The sequence below is a fragment of the Carya illinoinensis genome, chromosome 10 (assembly GCF_018687715.1).
Source record: "Carya illinoinensis cultivar Pawnee chromosome 10, C.illinoinensisPawnee_v1, whole genome shotgun sequence".
NCBI lineage: Eukaryota > Viridiplantae > Streptophyta > Magnoliopsida > Fagales > Juglandaceae > Carya > Carya illinoinensis.
In genome coordinates, this window is record NC_056761.1 from 3,548,515 (window position 1) to 3,569,698 (window position 21,184).

Genomic DNA, 21,184 nt, shown 5'->3' on the forward strand with positions numbered 1-21,184 from the left:
CTTGCCTTAGGATGCCCAACAATCAAAGCGTAGTCAACCCATGAGTCAAGGCAATTTAGAATGATCGGATGTCAACATTTTTTATATGACCTTGCACACACATGTAGTGTCAAGGCCACATTCTTGATAGAATGCATGGCAAGATGGCCGCACTCACCAACCTGCCATGAGAGACACAATCTGGGAGAGCTATGCCACATTTAAGGTAACAATGTGGTACCCTGTATGTCCACCTCTGATACATATACAAAAAGTTTGGGGTATAAAAGTCAAATTTCATGTTAGAATAGCTCTCATTTACGTTCTTTTACATACAGAATTTCTTCTAAGGATCCGAAAACTGACTTGGGCATTGGAGGTGTTTCATCAACATCGAGCCTTCATCTTCCTTGTGTGGTTGGTAGGTGATCAAACCTGATGACCGGTGTGCAAAACACGACATTAACAGCACCCTTTCTATATGGCATGTTTGTTTATGAATTATGCCTAAACTCACCAGATGGTTGACACAGTTATACAGGTCAGCCAAAAAAGAAACGATAAGAGCAGAGCTGGAATGTATTGCGGGCTGATATCCTTTGAAGTCTGAACCTTTTTCAAATGATTACAGTGACATTACGCTCTTTGAAACCATACCATTTTGTTTAGTGTTCTCATCACTCAGTACTTTCACCCTTTTCACTTTTGGAACATGCAGATAAATCCAATTACTTAGATAAAATAGGTATTAAATCAATCTATTACAATAGACAAAATATATATGTTTCTGTTCATCACGTCTTTTTATATATAACACATGCTTCTTTCACTATGGGAGACCTGTAATATTCAAGGTTGTCCAAGAAGTGAAGGCTTGTAGAAAGCATGGGTCTGCGCAATCTCAATGCGTTCCCGGGGATCGTTCAAGTTTTCGTCCCTCAGTGCTTTCAGAATAGCTTGTGATGACTGTTCCCTGAAGATCCAACAAAAAACACAAATAATGAATTGAATTGAATTCGCAATTTCCAACAAAGTCTAGGCCTACTTCACATGTGAGCCAACATAATAATATGGTTAGTGTGGCTCTTATTCATGGTAGAAATTTTATTTGAAGTGTTCAGTTTAGTGTAAAGTGAACAGAAGAAACAGGACCCTGTTTTGTTATTGCTCATGCCTAGTTTGCTTTCATGTGCCATCTGCGACAACTCGGGTTCAATGATTAGTAACATGCCAATTGAAGGTTAAGATCACGAACGAGATTTTAAGAGTTGCAGGAAATTTACCTTGAGATCAGTATTTTATAGAGTGTCTTTAAGATGGGGCAAAGCTCTACAGGAGCTACAGGCTTGTTTTCTTCAGGATGCAGCACATTTAGGCTAGACTGACTCAGAAGCTCATAAAAGGCTTCCACCGCAGAGACACCCTGGAACATAATAGGGCAGATTGGGAATTATTGTGTCTTAAGATGCAAGAAAAACAAAAAATAAAAAGGAAAGGAAAATGTTAATAATTATGAATTTGAAAAGGGAAAAAAGTTTTTTCTAGTCAAAATCCAGAACCATTGTCCAACTGATGCAGCCGAGGCCAACAGAATCTATGGCATAGGTCTTAAAAAAACTCATAATATTTTGCTTTAATTTGCTATAATCGATACATCTCAATAATAATAAACAATGTCTCTTCTGCAATTTCATACTCCCATCTGTTTCTGAGAGTTTATGTTTTACCAAGTAGAAAGCAAGCCACCAGTCTCTGATCATAGGTGGTATTTCTTGCACTTCACCTAGCTAGAATGGATGATGATACAGATGAATGTAATAAAGAAATTTCTTTGCTTTATGATTTCCATTGTGGATGCATATAGTGGGAAATGTCCTACATTTGTGGAGAAGCAAGGTCCTTCAAAAGGTCCAGAATGTTAATAATTTGCCTTGGCATGACAATGTAGAAATAATGCAAGAACATTGTTATAAAGTTATATCAATGGTTCCTTCAAAAGAAACTTTAAGGACACGTCAGTTTCATTGCCTCGCTACAAAAAATGGAGTGAGACATACCAGGGTTGCTGTTTTGGTGACTGTACAGGGGGAAAAAAAAAAAAATTCTGGTGGGCATGGTAGATAACCAGCCCGTGGGGAGAGTACACATTGACATTTTTTTTTTTTTCTCAAAAAGGAGGACAGCACCTCCATTTATTAATAAAAAAACCCTCACTCCAGTGGAGGAACAAACATAATTACATCAAAAAATCCCCATCAAAGCCCCAACATAACTTAATGTCTAACATAAGGAATACCCAACCTATCCGTTCAACAAGTCCCCTAAGTTGCCCCAACCCGCACTCCTCACCCAAGAAATCCCAATTCCTTCCATTTGCACCATATTTTGCCAAAAAATCTGCCACCATATTTGCTTCCCTAAAGACGTGCAAACTGAATGTTAAGAGTAGAAATAATAGACTGAGCTTCCTCCCAAAAATCCCATAAATACCAATTATTACAAAACCCTGAAATAAACCAACCAATCACAACACTAGAATCCGACTCAACCACTAAATCCCTCAACCCCAGCTGCTGACAAAGACATAAACCATTTGGAAGGCACGACACTCAGCAATGGTGTTGGTAGCATGACCATAGCAATGGGCAAATCCCCCAAGTACCTGACATGACTTTCATGTTAGTACCTGACATCAAAATTTCTGTTCATTTTGATGGTTTTGCTTTAAGTATATCCTGTTGGGGTGTGGGGAGTCTGCATTAACATTACTTTTTTAAAATTATGTCTTGCTTCTTGTAAGATCATACATTCATTAAACCTGGAAAACAATTAGTCATGCCTCAGGTTACTCCCAAACTCACACTAAAGTGTGCGACATACTAAATGGTCTAGAGTTTGTAGTGAAAGGATCTTATATGGGTTCAGAAGAAAGTAATAAATCATAACCCATACCTGAATCATTCCTTTGCCACTGATGCTATCACCCATATCCAGGCTAAGCTCACCCTTGGCTAACATTTGGCCATACCATGCGTTGCGACCTTTTAACAAGGTTACATAAGTATCAGCCAGCAAAGGCCCTGCAAGCTTCTCTGGTTCTTCAGCCAACAAATGGGTAATGAATATCATCTCCGATGTACAATGTGCAAAATATACAGATTTGCTAGTAGCACTCTCATTGGTAAGCGCTGCTACCATCCCTAAAGAAACAAAGACGGATCACTTAAAGTTCCCAGAAAAGGGGGAAAAATCAGGCGTTTGCAATAATTCAAAAAGGAATGGGCATGCAAATTCTAGTTTAGCCCAACAAGAAACTGAAACTTACCAGCTCCAATAGCATAGACATTCTTCAGGCCACCCATGACTTCATGTGTGACAAGGTCACTGTTGTCCCAGACAATAAAATGAGGTTGTCTCAAAAATTTTGCAAGAGGTTTCCTCCATTTCTCAGCTCCACAAATTCGAGCATTAGCATATTCCTTGTTGTAAATTTCTGATGCAATATTTGGTCCGCCAAGATAAAGTATTTTCTCCATAGGTACTCCAGCTGTCATGCACACATACTGAATTTAGAGAATGAGGGAAAACATTTGCTAACAGAGTCAAATGAAAAGAAGTAAAGATAACCAGCAAAGTAGAGAAAGAACAAAAACAAGATTCAAAAGGGAAAGAAAGGTCAGTGGTAAGAGAGAATTAGCATCATGACCAATTATAAAACAATTTAAATTAGAACCATCCTATAACAGTACACCCACCATCGCCTATGTCTACCCCACCCAAAAAACAAGAAAAATAGTAAAATACCAGAGCAAGAGGCTAAAATTGTGCGGTTATTAAGCAGAAAGTGAATTCTATGAGTTTTTGCACGAGTTTGTTCCACCAAAGTCTTCATATTTTCAACATGGGAATTACACTGCTCTACATGCACTAGAGTTCTCACTGCTTTTTCATTGCGTCTATGTAGTCTCTCTGGAACTAACTTCCTGCCAAAACTAAGAGATCCTGATTCCACTCCCAAAATGACCACCAAACCTACAATAACTGAAGCTCCCATCACCGCTAAACAGTGCCGAAGCCCCTATCATAAGCTATAATTGATTCTATCATTTTCTTTGCTTTAACCAAAAAAGTATGTTCATCTTTACCTGTAGTAAGCAAATAAAGGCAAGAAGTATTTGAACAAGTGGCTTGCAAAGCAAAAGAAAGGAACTCTTACTTGCTCGGTTAATCATTTGTGTGGGAGTTATTATATGGGGAACAGGATCCAATGCAGCCTCAATGCCCTTTGCCAAAGAGATGATGATAGGAACTGTGATTCTCTCTTTCCAATAATGACTGATCTCTTCAAACACCTCACGAGTTTCTGTGGAAGGCAAGCCATTGACCACAATATCGGCATCCCAAACAGCCTCCTGCAAATTAGTCACAACCTTCAAAGGACAAAGGGGTGTATTAATCATGTTCAAGCAAAAGCCATCTTTCAGAATCTCATCTGCATATAGAGTCCGGTCACCTAGTCTGGCCTCAACATACTTCAAGTACGCACAGCGCCGAATTAACCTCCTCAACACATCCTCCCTCGAATTGATAACTTCAAAAAGATGTTCAGCCGTGGTTCTATCGACAGCTCTTCCGGGCCTTCTCCATATTCTGATTTGGACCTTCTCTCTATATTGTCCGTAATTATCTTGCAGCAAAGCTGCAAAAACGCTTCCCCAAGCACCTGCCCCAACACCAACAATCCTCAGAGGATCACCATCAGCCTTGCCAAGAAGGCAACGGAACTCGTCAAGCTTCTCTTCCAAACCATTACAGTTCTGAATAGACCCATTTGAGTAATTACGACCCATTTCCTCAATGCTACCAACCATTTTCTTTCACAGTAAACTCAACAGTACTAGTAGATCAGTAATCAACACCAGTAAAGAAGACTAAAGTCTTCAACTTAGCAATCGAGTGGGCCTTTTTCGTTGATTTGAAGGTATGAGTTTCAATCGATGTTAAAACTTTCTGCTCTGTACCAGAATTCAAAGGACAACCCAACGCAAATTTTGATATGGTTTTGCCGTGCCAACTGCCAACCCCACACTATTCAAATCCCTGCCTGAAACGACAAATCCCACTTCTCAAGCTGCAGGATGCATTGAAAGAACTAAATCTTATTGGCTGATTTCTTTCACCAATACCAAAACTACTCTTTGATGATTCCGCTCAGATGTTCAGACCTACCAATCGTGATATTTTCTTCTAACCCAGAATGCAACAGAAATAGAATAACACAAGATGGGATCTCATTCATACGAGTCTATTTATTTCCTCAGAATTCCTAAGCAGCACATATATACTTGAAAAGAAAGGACACAAATAGTATTCAAATGCAACATTGTTTTCTCCGTCCGAATTTGTTCATCTACCAAAACTAAAAGCCAAGAAGGAAAGGAAAAAAAAGAAAAAAGAAAAGAAGGAAGGCTTTTAAAGTCCGAAGTCAAGAAGGAACAGCCCTGTGGGTAACTACAAAGCTTTGGCTTCAACTTGACCGGGTCACTGGAGTGGAATTCTCTCAGTCTAGACCCACCGCAGACTCCAAGACTGTTTTAACTCATAAATCAGCCGGCATTGTTGGAGGAAAAGCTTAGAAAACCAAAACAAAACCAAAGATTAATGCATGAAAAGGGCATGGGATGGAAACGCGGAAACGGTGAATTACACCAGCTAGCTGTCTGTGTTCACATTTGACTGTGCTTGATAAAGAGTACGAGAGAGAGATGTATTGATTGATGAACAGTTAGAGATCGAGTTGGTGTCGTACGCATTAATAGTTTTTGGGTGTTGCCAACCTCCCCAACGGTCCCTAAGGATAATATCGGACGACTTTCTTTAGGGCCCCCTCCCCCCGTGGTGAGCCATCTCTCTCTCTCTCTCTCTCTCTCTCTCTCTCTCTCTCTGTGTTACACGCCCCTTAACATATAGCTATGTAATATATTTAAAATTAACCTGCTGTTTAATGTGATTTGAAAAACAATAAATACCTGTGATTTTTTTTAGGTGACAACATAAATGCATGTATCAAAGATTAAGCAATGTGGTTTAACTCGATTGAGGAGTTTTTTTTTTTTTTTTTAATTCTATGTTAATCTTGAGTTTCATAATCTACATATATAATGCTCTAATATGAATCAATAAGTATTCACCTCTCAAAAAATAAACAAAAAAAAAAGACAATCTTTATAATTTTTCTTTCGAAATTGAGCTTATTGCAGTAATCATCTCCTTCCGCAGGGCATCCATCTCCATTTCTCTCAACTTGTAACAGAAACACAGCTCCAAAGCTTTGTACTTCACATACTTACACGGTGGATCTACATCCTCCTCACCACCTTTCTTGGACGTAAGCTATAGTTGGATCAAGATTATTTTCCCTTTATTTTCTTGTGTTTATTTATTATTACTCAGCTCCTTCATCTCTACTGGTTTTTAGGCTATATCCGAACACCATTGATTGCTAGATCCAATAATCTAAAATCAACAATTGAGATGGGAATCAAGGACATGAAGATTAACAATTTAACATTTCATGTGGTAGTAATCAATAATAATATTAAATTTTCATCAAACGGTATGGCAATTGAGGACAACGTAGGGTTTTCTGATTATTGCCCAACAATTAAGTAGCCTTTTAGCTTCCAACAGAATGTCTAAGAGGTTGGTCGACTGACTGCGATCATCGATCATCATCTCTGTTCCATCCGTGAGATTTCTCCCCAGCAGAACGCAACTTCAACTGTTGGCTGTATAGTCGTGCAGTCTTGAAACATGATAAGCCAGATCACAATTGAGATCAATTGGCTTGGAATTATAACACTCGAGTCCTGAAGCAATTACATACTTGGGAACACGGAGAGAGAGAGAGAGAGAGAGAGAGAGAGAGAGAGAGAGAGAGAGAGAGAGAGAGAGTTGTCATTAGACTATCGCTTTTAATCTACAAAATCAAGAATATATAGCTTGTGCAGCCAAAATAATAGTGGGGGAGAGAGCAGAGAACGCATCTGTACAAAGTCGAAAAGGACCCTCTTGTGCACGGCATGGTCTCGTGGAACCTAACTCCGCACATTATATACAAACTATCAGACGGCTCCACTCACTTTTCTGTTGCTTCTATTATCTAGCACCCATAACAGGGCTAGGAAAAAATATATAATACTGCATTTAAAGAAAAATAGAAGAATCCCGCATCCCTGGTTATCCAAGGACCCCTAGCAAGATCTTTTATACTAATTTCCAACTATCATGTAAGCGAGTTGCCATGCTTGAGATATCTTGCGTTGCTTCTGCTCTGAAAACACCAGAATCTCACTCACTCACTGATGGATAATGATTCTGCCCTGCTACGGTCATCACGGTGCCAGTAAATGCCGGTTCAAGATTTTCATTTACGCTCTTTGTTGGCCTCTTCGCCCTCTTTGGCCTCTGTGCTTGCAGATCAGGATTTAGAAGGGAATCATCCAACTCGTAGTCCATTGGTGAATTTGACTTTTGAGGATTCCTTTGCTTTGTCGGAGCTTGTTTGTCCGAAGCAGCTTTTCTCTGCACATAGATGTTATCATAAACAGAACTGACAGTGCCAATTTAGAGAAGCTTGTTATAACAATTTTGATGCCTAGTGCGGAGCTTGTTACTTCCTACCTAGAATTTTCTGAGTAACCCTAATGACTCTTGTTTCAACTCCACAAAAGTCAATTTAATTTAATTTAAGCCCACGACGATGACAAAAGTGAATGGTGGCAGTAGTAGTAAGAGTACCCAGAGGCCTAGGCTTGCTTAAGGTGGTATAGGGGTAGGGTTGTTTAAGGTTGGTGCTACATTTATGACTTGCCAAGGATGAGGGAGGGAGAAAAATAAGAACAGGGTACCGGTACTTCTACCTTGTACGACTCTACTAAAAAAACAAAAACAGTACAACTCTACAGAGGTGGTATGAGGATTATTGTTAACGGACCTCATCCTCATTCTCTCCTATCCTCTCTTCTCCTAGAGATTTGTTTAGCCCAACAAATGACCCAAAAAAAAGGGACTACTCCAATTTTCCACAGTTCTGAAAGAACAAAATATATACTTTTTAGTTCATAAAACGTTGAATCATGAAAACAAGACTCGCTATTAGACTGAATCACTCAATATATGTGGGGTAAATGCGATTGACATGCCTGAAGATGACCATTTAGGTTAAGAGATGCATGGCATTTTCAGCATGAACAGCTAATGATAAAGACACAGAAATAGCTTGAGTATGCTCAAGGCAAACATGTCAAAATATGAAGGATATAAGCGACACCTAATAGGGCAAGTAATCAATGGTGCTGTCATGTCTCTTTCACCCAAAAAAAAAAAACCTAACTCGAATGGTTGACAATTATTCAAGGGTATGGCAATAAACATCCAGAATACAGTAAAGACAAGTCCACAAGTGTTATCCTTGACTGGTATAATGAGGGACCCACATCTTATATGGGATCCTTCTAATAACAGAATTTATGGATCCATAACAATTGCAAACTGCTTCCCCATAAGGCTTGTTATCACAAAACTAGTTAAGACTTCACAATCCTATTTTCAGCAATGATAGTTTTGAAAGTAATCCTTTACCTTTTTGTTACTAGATTTTGCTCTCTCAGGATCAGGAGAGGGCTCATATCCTGTATCCTGAGATCCAGCGTTTGTTAGATCTTCCAATGATGCATCACCTTCTGCATCTACCCGTATACCTTTCGCCGAATGTTTTTTCTTTTGCCTATCCTTAACCTGGCAGGACAAATGATAATTAGAAAATTGGATTTTCTAGATATGGAAAGATTTAAAAGAAAAAAAAAAAAACTACTATGGACAGAATTTATTCTTGTGTGACAGAAGAGGGAAAGTTCTTGTAATAAAAAAAGGCAAGAATGAGATTAATCTCTTGGAGAATGTACTAAGTTTGGAACAATTGATAGATAGAACCAGATTTGACCCCACCTGCACTGGAACTTCTCTCAGTTTTTGCTCCAACTGGACATCATCCAGAAGTAGTGATACAACATCCTCAGGAGCCAAAAGATCCCCCTGAACATGACCACCCATCATAACAAGCTGCTGCACAGTATTTTTCTGACTCGCTCTTTGAAGAATCTTCTCTTCAACTGTCTCTTTACAAATAAGTCGGTAGACAGTAACCTACATCATGGAAACACTATCATTTCATAAATCAAAGAACCCAGAACAAAATTGAAAACCTTATGTTTTCTAATGAGCGTGGACATGTGTCTGCAGCCGGTGGGCGTGAGAGAGAAATGCCATACAAAGAAGCAAAATATATCCAAAGAGCCAAGCAAAGAGATGGCATTGCTTGGAGATTCAAACCATCCAAATGCCTGTGGCAGGCTAAAAGGGAAGAACCAAACTGAAGTTCGAAAAAGAAACTTACATCTTTTGTCTGTCCCAACCGGTGAGCTCTATCCATTGCTTGCAAATCCAAAGTTGGATTCCAATCACTTTCATAAAATATGACTGTGTCAGCAGCAGTCAAGTTAATGCCGAGTCCACCAGCTCTTGTACTCAACAAGAACACAAAAATATCACTTCTGCAACAAAACAAATGCAAATCTTCATAACCAACTCACATGTTTGCCATATATGTGGTGAGAACAAGCAACCAAAAAATAAGACTATCCTTCAACTGCAAAACCCATTCAAAGTCACTACACATATGAACTCATACCGATGCTGGAAGTCTCTGACCATATCTCGCCGATCAGTTATAGTTGAGGATCCATCGAGTCTAAGATATCTATATTTCCTATAGTTCATATAGTCCTGCAAGTACATAAAAGAGTAGAGAACACCAAAACAGAGTAAGATTCCAATCCGCCAAGTGGCTTGCAAATCAACTCATTGAATGAAATTTGAAATGTGTTTCTCAACACAGCCTCTGTAAAGTTTATATCTCAACCAACCAATGGTGAATTTAGGGAACTCAATTCCAGGCTCCCACAAGCTTGTGTCATAATTGAAACTCTTAACTTTTTTTATAAGTAAAAATGTATTAATATCAATAGGCGTAACCAAGTACACTGGGAGTACACAAGAGAAAACACCTAGCCCATAATAAAGGGGTTTTGCTACTCATCATCACCACACACCACACTTTTTTTAATTTTTTTTTTAAATTTTATTGGTTTTATTATTTCTAAACTAATTGAATTCTTCTACTCATTATCCATATACTACACATTTGGTAAGAGAAAAAAATTAAAAATTAAAAATTTAAAAATTATGTATGGTGTGTGGGGATGATGAGTAGAATTTTTCATAATAAAGAGCCCCAAATGAACATCACCCAAGAAGGAGAAATTAGAAACCTATCCAATATACTCCAAGCCTAATTGGGATGAAACACGCCCCCCAAAGCAAAGCAAGTCACTGTAACTACCCCAACCCCTTGTCTCTAACTAACTATATGCATCAAAAGACATGCAAAAACTTCTTCCACATCACCAACACCAATCTGTATCAGAGCTCCACAATACCGTGATTGTAAGAAAATCTAGAACTCATGGTGTTACAATTGATGCCGAATTTTTGACAGCTCCATATTGACTGCACAAGAAGGTTAGAAAAAAGAACTAAGAATACCTCAAGAATATTCAGCATCTTCGTCATTTGAGCAAACAAGAGAACTCGGTGATTTTCTGCCCGCAGACGTTTCAATAGTATATCAAGTGTTTGAAGCTTCCCAGAGTCCTATTCGACATAACACTTCAGCTTAACGGAAAGAAAACAACATGATCACTAAACAATAAAAAGGGCACAGGAAAGAAAAACTCACAGTGAGCAACTTTGCTGGGTCAAAGCTTCGTACTGGTGGAGAAGACCCAAAAATCTTGTATGTCAGCTGAAGAGCAGGTTGTGAAACTGGTAATTTGGAATCAATCTCTTGAATTAAATGATGAGAAGGACCATCTGGCTTTCTGGGTCCATTGAATTCAGATGTCCGTGCAAACCCAGTAAATAATCTTTTTACCCAGGGATCATGCAGTTCTTCAGTCATTTTGTAAGCAAAGTTTCTATCTGAGCAGTGGGCACCAATCTATAGAGAACATGTAAATTGTACATGAAGAAGCTTTTGCAAAAGCAGTAACAATTTATTAGAAAAATAGTCAAAGAAGAATGTAAATCAATAAATGAAAAACATACCGGAGGAGCTCTAATTCGTGGAATAAATGTGTATGCTGAGTGAAGAAGCCTACTATTGGATAGAAACCTATCCTGATGAGGGATAACTAAAGCCTCAAATGGAGCATCTCCAGGACCTGTTGCATATTTACTTCGGAGTGAGTTAGTCTCAGATCTAGATGGCATCAGTAACATCCGTGTCACAGCTCTAACTTTCCCCCTCTCGAGGTAACATTCAGGGTCATCATCCATAGCTTCCATGAGTGAATCTATGATCCCATCCAGGAATTGTCGGTCCCATCTCATCATAGAAAACAAAAGTTTCTCCATAAAAGAACCACTAGTTAGAAATGTGGCTTCTGATGGAGACAGATCCATCAAACGGGTAAAACCAAAAGTTCCACTTCTAACAGATAATCTATTTGAATTATCCTCCTGCAGGAATATAGATCGATAAACATTTTGTGGGGAGACCATATTAAAGTGTTTCCGATAGTATTCTCTGAAGACACCCTGCCCAACTGCCAAGCAAGGAGTTGCAGAACTACAAGCAATTTCTTGATGAACTAGTTTCGGTATCTGGGTAGCAAAAGGAAAATTAGATCCAAAACAAAATGAGCTAAAGTCATGCAATTACTGGGGAAAAAACAAAGAGAAATGGGGAGACAGAGCATGCATGCATACACACACAAACACAACTTCCCCCAACAAAAAACCAGATTTATTAAAATCCAAGTCAAGACTACAAACACAATGCACGTGCTTTGCGCATTATCAATAAGTTAGATAACAACCCATATTATATTCACAGCTAAACCACTTATCAAACATGTTTGAAAGATGAGCTCTTATTGAGAGGCGTCCAATGTGTATGCCTTAGTTATGCAAAGGCACATAAACAAAAGAATAAGTGCTCCTGAATGATTGTATTATTATTTTTTTTTTTATCGGTAAACAAAATTTTATTGATCATAAAAATAGACAAAGGCCCAAGTATATTATTATTATTATTATTATGGAGTAGATTGTTTTATAACCAATATTTGTATATATAGCTAAAAAGCTACATGCTTTAGGATGCTAAAAAAATTAGATAAACCTTCGACATTTCGTCATAAAAAAATTGATATTATTGTACCATCTTTTTCTGATAAGTTAATTTTTATTTGAAAAAGATCCCAGAGGGTCATTATCCAAATACACAGGAAGTATACAAAAGAAGCACCTTACTAGGCAGGTGAAGAAAATAAGACATAAAATCCAAGTAGTAATAAAAACATCTAGAGCATTATAAGCCAACATCCAGAGCAATTCAACTGAGACCGAAAATCAGACTCATCCCTACCAACTCCACTCAGTTTCCCCCATCTGCACTAAACCGCCAATAACAAACATAACAACCAGAGCACAGCCAGCTAATGCCTGTTTTTGGTAAGTAACTCTAAAGATTTCAGTACAGGCTACAAAGGCTTTGGCTGGTTAACTCATTTAAAAATCAAAAGTAGCATATAGACTAAGGGGTTGCTTGGGGAATGAGATGAGATGAGAAATCTGTTAATAGTAGTTGCTAATGCCAAAAATCACAAAAATCGCACAGGCCTGGAATATTTAGCACCAACAGCAGTGAAATAGTTTGTGAATAGTAGTAAAATGGTTTGAGTTATAATTTATGGGATTTTGGGAAATGAGAGAGAAAAAGTTGAATAAATATATTATAAAGTTAAAATATTATTAGAATATAATTTTTAATATTATCTTTGTTTTGGGATTTGAAAGAGTTGAATTGTTTTTTGTGATTTGTTTGGAAGTTTAGGAAAGTTGTAATGATTAGATGAAAAAGTTGAAGATATGAAATTGAAAAGTGCTTGTATATGAATGATGTTTGGAAAGGAAAAGAAATGAGATGAGATGGGATGGGATGGGATGGGATGGGATGAAACCATCCCATCCTCCGAACAATCCCTAAATATTCTAGGTTTCAGTGATCGGGACAACCAAACACAGTAGGCAATATGAGCACAAAAGCTGATAAGGCATACAACTTGGTGAGACATAAACCTCTGTGGTATGCTATTATGGTTCTTTGTGATATTAAACCAGCCACTAGCCCACTAGTAGTACCACCAAAACAATGCAAGCATAATCCACAAACTAGATTTGTAAAACCCTAGTCTAGTTTTTATTGACATTGGGTGTCTAAGAACAAAGCCCTGACTAATCCCGGGGGTGCACAGGCCCTAGATAAGGAGTTTCCTGCAAGTACACACCGAGTAATTCAAAGGGAAGTTCACCTAGTCTGATGACCCCTAGAAATTGTTTGCACTCAAGAAGATTCGAATTTTAGACCTAGAGGGAGCTTACCACAAAGACCAAGGCCTTTACCACTTGAGCCAACCCCTAGGGGTTGTATTTCCACTATTCATAAAGAAACATACTCAATAAAATTCAAGCATCTGTGCATATGTGCGCGCACACAGAAACTGTAGAGTTAGGGTAAAGATGGGCACTCAAAAATGGAGACTTTCCAATTAAAAACCACTAGAGACCCTAAACAATTTATTATCTAGGGAGGCATTAATCGTGACACGAGCTTATATTTTCAATAATACGCATACAAAGAAAATTTCAAATTAAGGGGAGAGAAAAAGTTTTAAGAAAATACCCTATAGGTTATAGGATTGTGACTTCCTGCATAATGTATGTCCTCCAACTCCCCAAAGGGAGGGGGCAGAAGAGAATTTGGGATCTCCCCAAAGTGGAGGTATGTGCTTCCCTCATTCCTCTCAAACAACTCTGGATGATTACACACCTGACATTCCACAAATTAATCAGATGTTATGGACAACAAGAAAAAATATGAGACATTCAAAATTGACAAAGTCACAAAGATCCACGTTTCTTGGCACACTAAATATCAAAATTATACTTTTAAAATGAAGAAATAGAACAAAAAGAAAGACTAATAGAGTTGATAAAATACCTTTCTCAGCTGAATAACAATATTCATTAGATTGAGAATTTTCTTCTCATTAAGATGCCCACGATTGCTGTCAAACAACTCAGCAAGAGATATCTTGTTCTTAATAGCCTGATAAAAAGCTTGCTGTCGAGAACTCAACTTGCAATGCACTGTAACCTCAGTTTTCCTGGTCAGCTCAGAAATCACATCTGTTTTAACTCGTCGTAGCATAAATGGCTTTAGAATCGAATGCTGTCAGCAGAAAATTAAACCAAACATTATTCAGAAAGATCATATTAAGATCGTTAAAAAAAATTATTTTCATATTAAGGGTCAAAAGATAAGGCAGCAGAGATCAGGATTAAAAAAGGTCTATCGCAATAGGAAGATAGAAAAATTTATTGATTTTTTCTCCCATGAAAATTACTGAAAAATGCAAACTCACCAATCTGTTAAGCTGGTGCTCATTTAAAGTACCCCCATGCTCAGCATGACTCTCAATTCTGATAATTGTAACAAGAAATCATTACTAAGAAAATATTCAAAGTCCGCAGTTTGCAGGATAAATTTAAAATGATGAACAGCCTGAATAAAAAGTACTTACCCTTTTGAAAACCACTCATTGAATTGCTCATGACTGTCAAATAAGGTTGGCATAATGAAATGTAAAAGGGCCCACAACTCTGCCATATTGTTCTGGATAGGAGTACCTGTCAGCAGCAAGCGGTTCCGACAATTGAAACTGAGCAGTGTCTTCCATCTTATACTGCCAAATCAAATATATAGTCAGTAATGATGAGATTATAATTCATTCTGTTGAATCTTACTTACAAGCAATTCTATGAATCATAATGAGAAGAACAACAATAACAATGATCACGATCATGGTGATAATGACACTAGTACTAATACCCCCGCCAAAAAGAGCAAACAAGCAAACTAAGCTAGCAAAAAGCTAATAAAAACATCTCATAAACTCAAGCCACTGTGACAAGAAAGATTAGTTACAACCTGTTCGAACTTTTGATTGCCTGGGCTTCATCTAACACCATGTATTGCCATTTCACACGCCGAAAGTACTTCTCATCAGACACTAGAAGCTGGTAGCTGGTGATGAGGATGTGAAATCCAGCTTCCCTGGCAAGAAAAAGAAGCTCACATTAAAAAATACAATAAGGCACTTTATTGACCAATTGCTCAGGTTAATCAATGACTTTTCCAAAAATAGAGAAGGCAGGATATGTCTGTGAATGCTTGGATCTTCATATGAGGAGCATTAAAAGCTGACTGAATACAAAAAGAAGAGTTTAAATACCCTCTTTTTTTATCATGCTACTATTATCCGTCCGTCTCTAACACAATAGTGCTACTTTTGGAGATGGCAGGATGTATACTCAAAATATGAGCAGCAGTTAGCTGTTTAATAATGTGCTCAAATACTTTCTTCATCAGTTGTCCACAATCCAACTGAAACAGTTTAAAAGGCAGATACTTTAGAAGGAAGACCCTTAGTTTCAGAATCTTGAATTTTTCAAATATATCAGACATAGCAACTCATAGGAATATGGACAACGTTTCAGGTATCAATGCCCAGGTAGCAGCAAATTAGCAAATTTCTTTACAAGCTTACTCATGTCAGCAACAAAGAAACCAGTGTCTTTGTCTCCAAGATCATTTTTAACAAGTCTCTCCACGCAAGTATGGAAATTAATAAAATTACGATGCATCCAAAAAACAGTACATCATCGATATTTGTTCTAGCGAAAGTCAAAGAGCAGATCTGGAAAAGAAAGCTACCTGCGGTACAGATCCTTGGGTTTGATTTTTTTCCTAAGTATGGTTCGATCTTGAAGTCCACCCCAATATGGAAGAGTTTTCAAGTCAGGGCAGAAACGATTAACTTCGTCATTCCAGTTGTTCAATACAGAAGCAGGTGCAACAACCAAAAAAGGCCCCCATATATTTTTCTCCTGAATGGTAAAAGTAACCAAAGTTACTCTAGAGAGAATCTATAACCATAAAATACCAAGCTGAATACTTACCTCAGCCAAATGACCCAAAAATGCCATGGCCTGAATGGTCTTTCCAAGTCCCATCTCATCAGCAAGTATGCCATTTAAACCCTGAAAGAAGAGAGGGCAAAAGAAATGCACTCTTGTTTACAACCAGATAATCATAATTAACAATTTTTCCAAGTGACAAGATACTGCATACATAAACAACCAAGCATCAAACTTAGAGAGACAGAGAATTAAATTTTTAATCTAGGGATTGTCTCACAACCTGCTCATAACAATTAACCAGCCACTGAAGACCTTTTAGCTGATATCCTTTAAGGAAGCCTTTAAACATCCGGGGTGTCTGAACTGTTGATGTTACAGGCATGGTGGAACTGCATGTATAAATCATAGAAATTTTGTTTATTGCAAAAAATGGTTTGTCCCTAAATGACTAATAAGATGGGGAAGAGGATAGAAAGGAAGAACATACGGGTTATGTAGATCTATGTTACTAGCTCCTGTGACCTCAGGTGGATGGGCCTCAGATTCAGCAGCATGTCGCAGCATCAAACATTCACTATCAAATGCACTCGTTAACTTTTTCTGCTTCGAAACTGCATCTTGAGCAGCTCTCAGAGCCTCCTTCTTCAACTCAACCTCCTCAGGATCTTCTTCCTCCTCATCAGGCTCAGCATCCGAAGTGCTTGGAAGCACTTCTTGGTCATTTAGTGTTTCATCACCCAAAGGCAAAGCTTCAGAGGGCTGTGAATTTGACTTATTTTGCATAAAATGACTGTAAAGCTCAGTTTGCTGAATAAGAAAATTGAGCCTTTGCTGTTGTCTCTTTGCTTCTCGAAGCTCCTGCTCACGCCTCAAAGCTTCAGCAGCTTCTCTCTCCTCTCTTTTCCTAACTTCTGCCTGCTCACAATGTTAGTGAATATGAGAAGCTATTTAAGCTCTTAAAATCACATGAATTCAAAAAAAACTTATGAAAAGAACTTGAGCCCCTCAGATGAACAAGCATGCAATTGTAGGTTAATGCATGGATAAAAGTTATAACAGTCAACATAATTATACATGGAACTAAGGAAGTGGAGGTAAAAGAAGGGAGAGAATGTGTGTGTGCACGCACACACGTGGATGCATGGTAATGCTACATTCTGCCTCACATAAATAGCAGATAAAATTACTCCTCTGACAGGTTGTATCTTGTATAGTCCAGCTACTTGAATAAAAATTCATAGAGGAAAGGAAATATACCATCTCTTTATCTACTCGCTTCCAATACAGCAGCATATCTCTAGCTAATTTCCTTGTGCGAATTGCAGCACCTCTCATCAATTTAAGTGATCTACTCACCTTCATTTTCACCTGGTAAAAGAAACAGCTCGCACAACGGCTTCAGGATATAAAACAACAAAGGATGAAATCAACCAATCCTAAAGTTTGCAGAACAGATAACCACATCCTACATGCTAATCGAAAATAAATCTTGGAAAGAAATGCACCAAATAGCATAACACTTGCCTCTCTTTGACAGTTTTCCGAGAACCTCTTGGCATCAATTAGTTGCTTTCGGTGAAAAGCTGAAAAAATCCTATGATGTTTTGGTATGTCTCTTCTTACAATATTTACCCAAACTTTTCCAATCTTCTCCTTTTCTTCCTCCTCAATCACAGAGGGGTCTTTCTTTACCTTTGGCTTCTTAGGTAGAGACCGTTCAATTATCTGCAGCACAAAAGAACCAAAGCTGAATGAAAAAAACCCATCCCTGGCCCCACGTAGAAAATATGAGAACGACACTACCCCCTCCTCAGAATTTAAAAAAAAAAAAAACATTTCATAAAAATAGAAAGTACTATACAAACCTCATATGTGTCTCCTTTCTCCAAAACCTTCACGTAGTAAACCTGCAAAACACCACCCTCAGACAAAATGGATCGCTTTATGTTTCCAGCTGCCCCCTCTGGGATGGAGGAATGCAACCCGATATCAGACACTTTGAGACTGAACTTCTGGGATGATTTAGAAGCTGAGAGAGCCTTCAATCTCGCATGAAGTGATTCGTACTGGGGCTGCAGCTCCCCCATTCCCACCCGGTTTCTAGGCCCAAGCCTTTTATTATTGGCCATCATTTCAGCTAAGGACCCCAAGTCCAATGTACCCTTTAAGTAAAACTCATCCACCTGAATATCTGAGAAGCTTGGCAAGTTCAGAGATGGTGCTGACTTATCATAAGTTGGAGGAATCTTATAGGTGATACCATCCCCAATGTCTAAAAATGCCGGTTCATATGCTGTTCTGCTAAGGGTACATAAATGAAAATATATCATTCAAAGTAAAAGGTAAAGGATGTTTCCAAAAAGAAAACAAAAGATAGGGAACACAAAACTCATAAAAAAACCAGAGGAGATGATTAACCTTTCGGTGCCACTGAGTGGTGCAAAATTTGCTTCACGATTGTTCCCTTGCTTTTGACGGTTAATATCATTGAGCCAGTCTGACATGGTTTCCACTTCATTGAATCCTCCTCGCTGCTCATTCTCCAGTTTCCTAGTTTTTAAACCCATATTACTCCTTGGAACCGGGGTTCCCACCCTGGTTGGTGCTGGACTTGCTGAAGAATCCTTCAACCTCCTCTTATACTTTTGAATATGTTCTCCGAGCATTGATCGATACCTATCCTCTGTAATTTTGGTCCCGTAATAACTGTCATCGTCCTCATCTTCACTATTTTCCAAATGCTTCCTTTTCTTTAACAAACCCTGTTCCCTTTCACGCAAAGTCCCATTCCCGCGTTTCATAATCATTCCACCTGTTTGTATAACAAACCAAAAAGTACAATGCATTCATGAATACATAAGTTCACATCTTCCCATCCCAAATGACTTCTACCAATTACGCATAAATCCAGATGATCATTGTGATTTCAAGTCAAAGAATTAAGAACGAAGCCTACCTTGGCTACCTCTGCTCTCATCCTGACTACTATTCCCATAATAATCAAAATCATCATCTTCTTGTGGAAGTTGAAAGTTCGTCAAGGACTACAATACCACCCAACAATAAAATTTAAAAAGAAAAACCATGGGAAAAAAAAAACTATAAACTTACATATCCAAATAACAATTTTAGCAACGACACACAACATAAAATCTCTAAATAATGAAAAATTGAATTAAAAAAAAGAACCTAAATTCTCTACAAATAACCAAGTTAAACAAGAACAGAAGAGGCAGTAACTTCAGAAAAACCGAACCCATTTGCGAATAGCAAAACCAATACGACAAACCTCAAGATTGAAGAGATTGGAGTACGATAGAGAGTCCCTGGATTGCCTCCTGTGGTCCATATGCTTTGGCGCGAAAAGTCTCCGAAGCTAACCCAGGGAGACGAAGCCCTAGCTCGCCGAAAAGCATGGAGAATTGGGTCGCTAAAGAGAGGGGAAGAATAATAAGCCCTAACCCTAGAGCAGTCCTGAAAGGGAAAGGGACGAAATGGGGGGTGCGTAGGATAAGGTGAGGAAGAGAGAGAAAGAGTGAGTGATCGTAGTCAGTCTCACGGAGCGTGTAGGAATCATAGGGAACTGCTAACGTACACCTATTCGGCGACATTTGTTAACATGCGCTCCTTCGAGGCTTCTTTTTATTTATATATATATATATAAATAAATAACTTTTTAACACATTTCGTTGGCCACAGAGAAGAGAGCGCGATAAGAGGGAGGGAGAGAGAGAGAGAGAGAGAGAGAGAGAGAGAGGGGCCGAGGAAGGAGTTTTTTGGTGGTGTCTGGAGACTGGAAGTAACGGTAATTGAGATGAGCCCAGAGCCCCTACATCCTGATGCTGGTTCGGATGGAGCCCTTCAGAGTTTGGACTCTTTTTTTTTTTCTTTTTTTTCTTTTTTTGAAGGAATATTTTTTTTTTAAATTATACACATCATCTCTATACTATTTATTTATTTTATTTTTTATAAAATAAATAATCTCATCTTATCTCATCTCATCTAATTATTACAATTTTTTTAAATTTTCATATAAAATATAATAAATAATTTAAATTTTTTAAATCTCAATATAAAATTAATATTAAAAAATTATATTATAATAATATTTTATTCATTACTATTCAAAACATCTCATCTTATTTCAAACTGTATAACCAAACAGTAAAATAACTCATTTTTTTCCTCTTAACAACGTAATAATAACTCTACTAAATAATAAAAAGGAAGAGAAGAATTTCAACATTTTGACAAGATAAATAATTTATACAAATCTTAAATAGACAAGACATACACAAACTTTTATAAAAATGTAAACTCCACGTTTAAAAAGTATAAAAAAAATCTTATTTTTTAATTGGACTCCTTTTTTTTTAAAAAGAAAATCTATGCAGAATTTATCTATCCAGAAGTTGCATTCCGCATTACTCTTTTGACAAACGCAATACAAAAAAAGGGAAAGCAAAAGCCATAATCTTGGTTGGATCCAAATTTTTTAGGCCTAGTGGTTAGGAGGAGAGCCACGAAAGAGATGGGTTGTGTGTGATGGGTTGAAGCTGTGTGTTTTAGCAAGGAGATGTAGGAGTAGTGCTAGCATTCTACCAAATCTAGCATGTTCAATTTATAATTGTAGATTACACCCCCAACAAATGACAACAAATTGTTACCTTTTTAATTATATTTTCAAACCATTTTTAGAATAAAGAGATTAAATAAGAATAATTTAATTTAATCATAGCTTTAAAATAGTGAGAGATATAGTGTTAAATAAATCTTATTTTTTAAAAAATTATATTTACAATCTTAAAATACATAAATCTCACGTACCTGATTTGAAAAAATAAATAAATTTAAAATTCACACGAAAAAGTATTATTTTTAAATAACTGATTCTTTTTTTTTTTTTTTTTTAAAAAGAACACGTGAGACTTACACATATATAATATTACTCATTTTTATCTTATATTTTGTGATTAACATTCGTATAAGTTAATGTATTTAGAAAAATATTTGATATATTCTATTCTAAATCATTTTT

At 37.5% G+C, this 21,184-nt stretch overlaps 2 protein-coding genes across 4 annotated transcripts; both read right to left on the reverse strand.

The window, feature by feature from the left end:
• Positions 1–692: 692 nt before the first annotated feature.
• Positions 693–5,892, reverse strand: LOC122278992 (glycerol-3-phosphate dehydrogenase [NAD(+)] GPDHC1, cytosolic). Of its 2 annotated transcripts, XM_043089230.1 has the most exons (5): positions 4,196–5,889; positions 3,305–3,526; positions 2,932–3,179; positions 1,263–1,402; positions 693–952 (listed from the first exon to the last, which is right to left on the reverse strand). In XM_043089230.1, exons 1-5 carry the CDS (start codon positions 4,848–4,850, stop codon positions 829–831), a joined length of 1,389 nt encoding a protein of 462 aa, XP_042945164.1. In that variant the 5' UTR covers positions 4,851–5,889; the 3' UTR covers positions 693–828. The 2 variants fall into 2 exon arrangements, with proteins under 2 accessions (XP_042945164.1, XP_042945165.1); XM_043089231.1 differs by lacking the exon at positions 693–952 and having other exon boundaries at positions 1,334–2,641; positions 4,196–5,892.
• Positions 5,893–6,951: 1,059 nt separating this feature from the next.
• LOC122278991 (chromatin-remodeling ATPase INO80) lies at positions 6,952–19,860 on the reverse strand. 2 transcript variants are annotated; one of them, XM_043089228.1, is made up of 23 exons: positions 19,436–19,860; positions 19,103–19,190; positions 18,565–18,958; positions 18,012–18,447; positions 17,671–17,871; positions 17,404–17,514; positions 16,634–17,061; positions 16,427–16,535; positions 16,186–16,266; positions 15,941–16,113; positions 15,155–15,280; positions 14,748–14,909; positions 14,589–14,646; positions 14,165–14,395; positions 13,847–13,993; positions 11,206–11,763; positions 10,838–11,098; positions 10,645–10,752; positions 9,731–9,825; positions 9,437–9,593; positions 8,989–9,186; positions 8,623–8,778; positions 6,952–7,563 (listed from the first exon to the last, which is right to left on the reverse strand). In XM_043089228.1, the coding sequence occupies exons 1-23, from the start codon at positions 19,493–19,495 to the stop codon at positions 7,330–7,332; spliced, it is 4,572 nt and encodes a 1,523-aa protein (XP_042945162.1). In that variant the 5' UTR covers positions 19,496–19,860; the 3' UTR covers positions 6,952–7,329. The 2 variants fall into 2 exon arrangements, with proteins under 2 accessions (XP_042945162.1, XP_042945163.1); XM_043089229.1 differs by having other exon boundaries at positions 18,012–18,444; positions 19,436–19,858.
• Positions 19,861–21,184: the final 1,324 nt, after the last annotated feature.

What these genes read in the sequence shown, in the direction of transcription:
- LOC122278992 (XM_043089230.1), bottom strand. Translation starts at nt 4,850, where the DNA reads ATGGTTGGTAGCATTGAGGAAATGGGTCGTAATTACTCAAATGGGTCT. An exon ending in ACAAATGATTAACCGAGCAA is followed by an intron (nt 3,527 to 4,195) that starts GTAAGAGTTCCT and finishes TGTGCATGACAG; the next exon opens with CTGGAGTACCTATGGAGAAA. An exon ending in TATAAAATACTGATCTCAAG is followed by an intron (nt 953 to 1,262) that starts GTAAATTTCCTG and finishes TTGGATCTTCAG; the next exon opens with GGAACAGTCATCACAAGCTA.
- LOC122278991 (XM_043089228.1), bottom strand. Translation starts at nt 19,495, where the DNA reads ATGGACCACAGGAGGCAATCCAGGGACTCTCTATCGTACTCCAATCTC. An exon ending in CCAATCTCTTCAATCTTGAG is followed by an intron (nt 19,191 to 19,435) that starts GTTTGTCGTATT and finishes GTGGTATTGTAG; the next exon opens with TCCTTGACGAACTTTCAACT. An exon ending in CAAAATCTAGTAACAAAAAG is followed by an intron (nt 7,564 to 8,622) that starts GTAAAGGATTAC and finishes ATCTATGTGCAG; the next exon opens with AGAAAAGCTGCTTCGGACAA.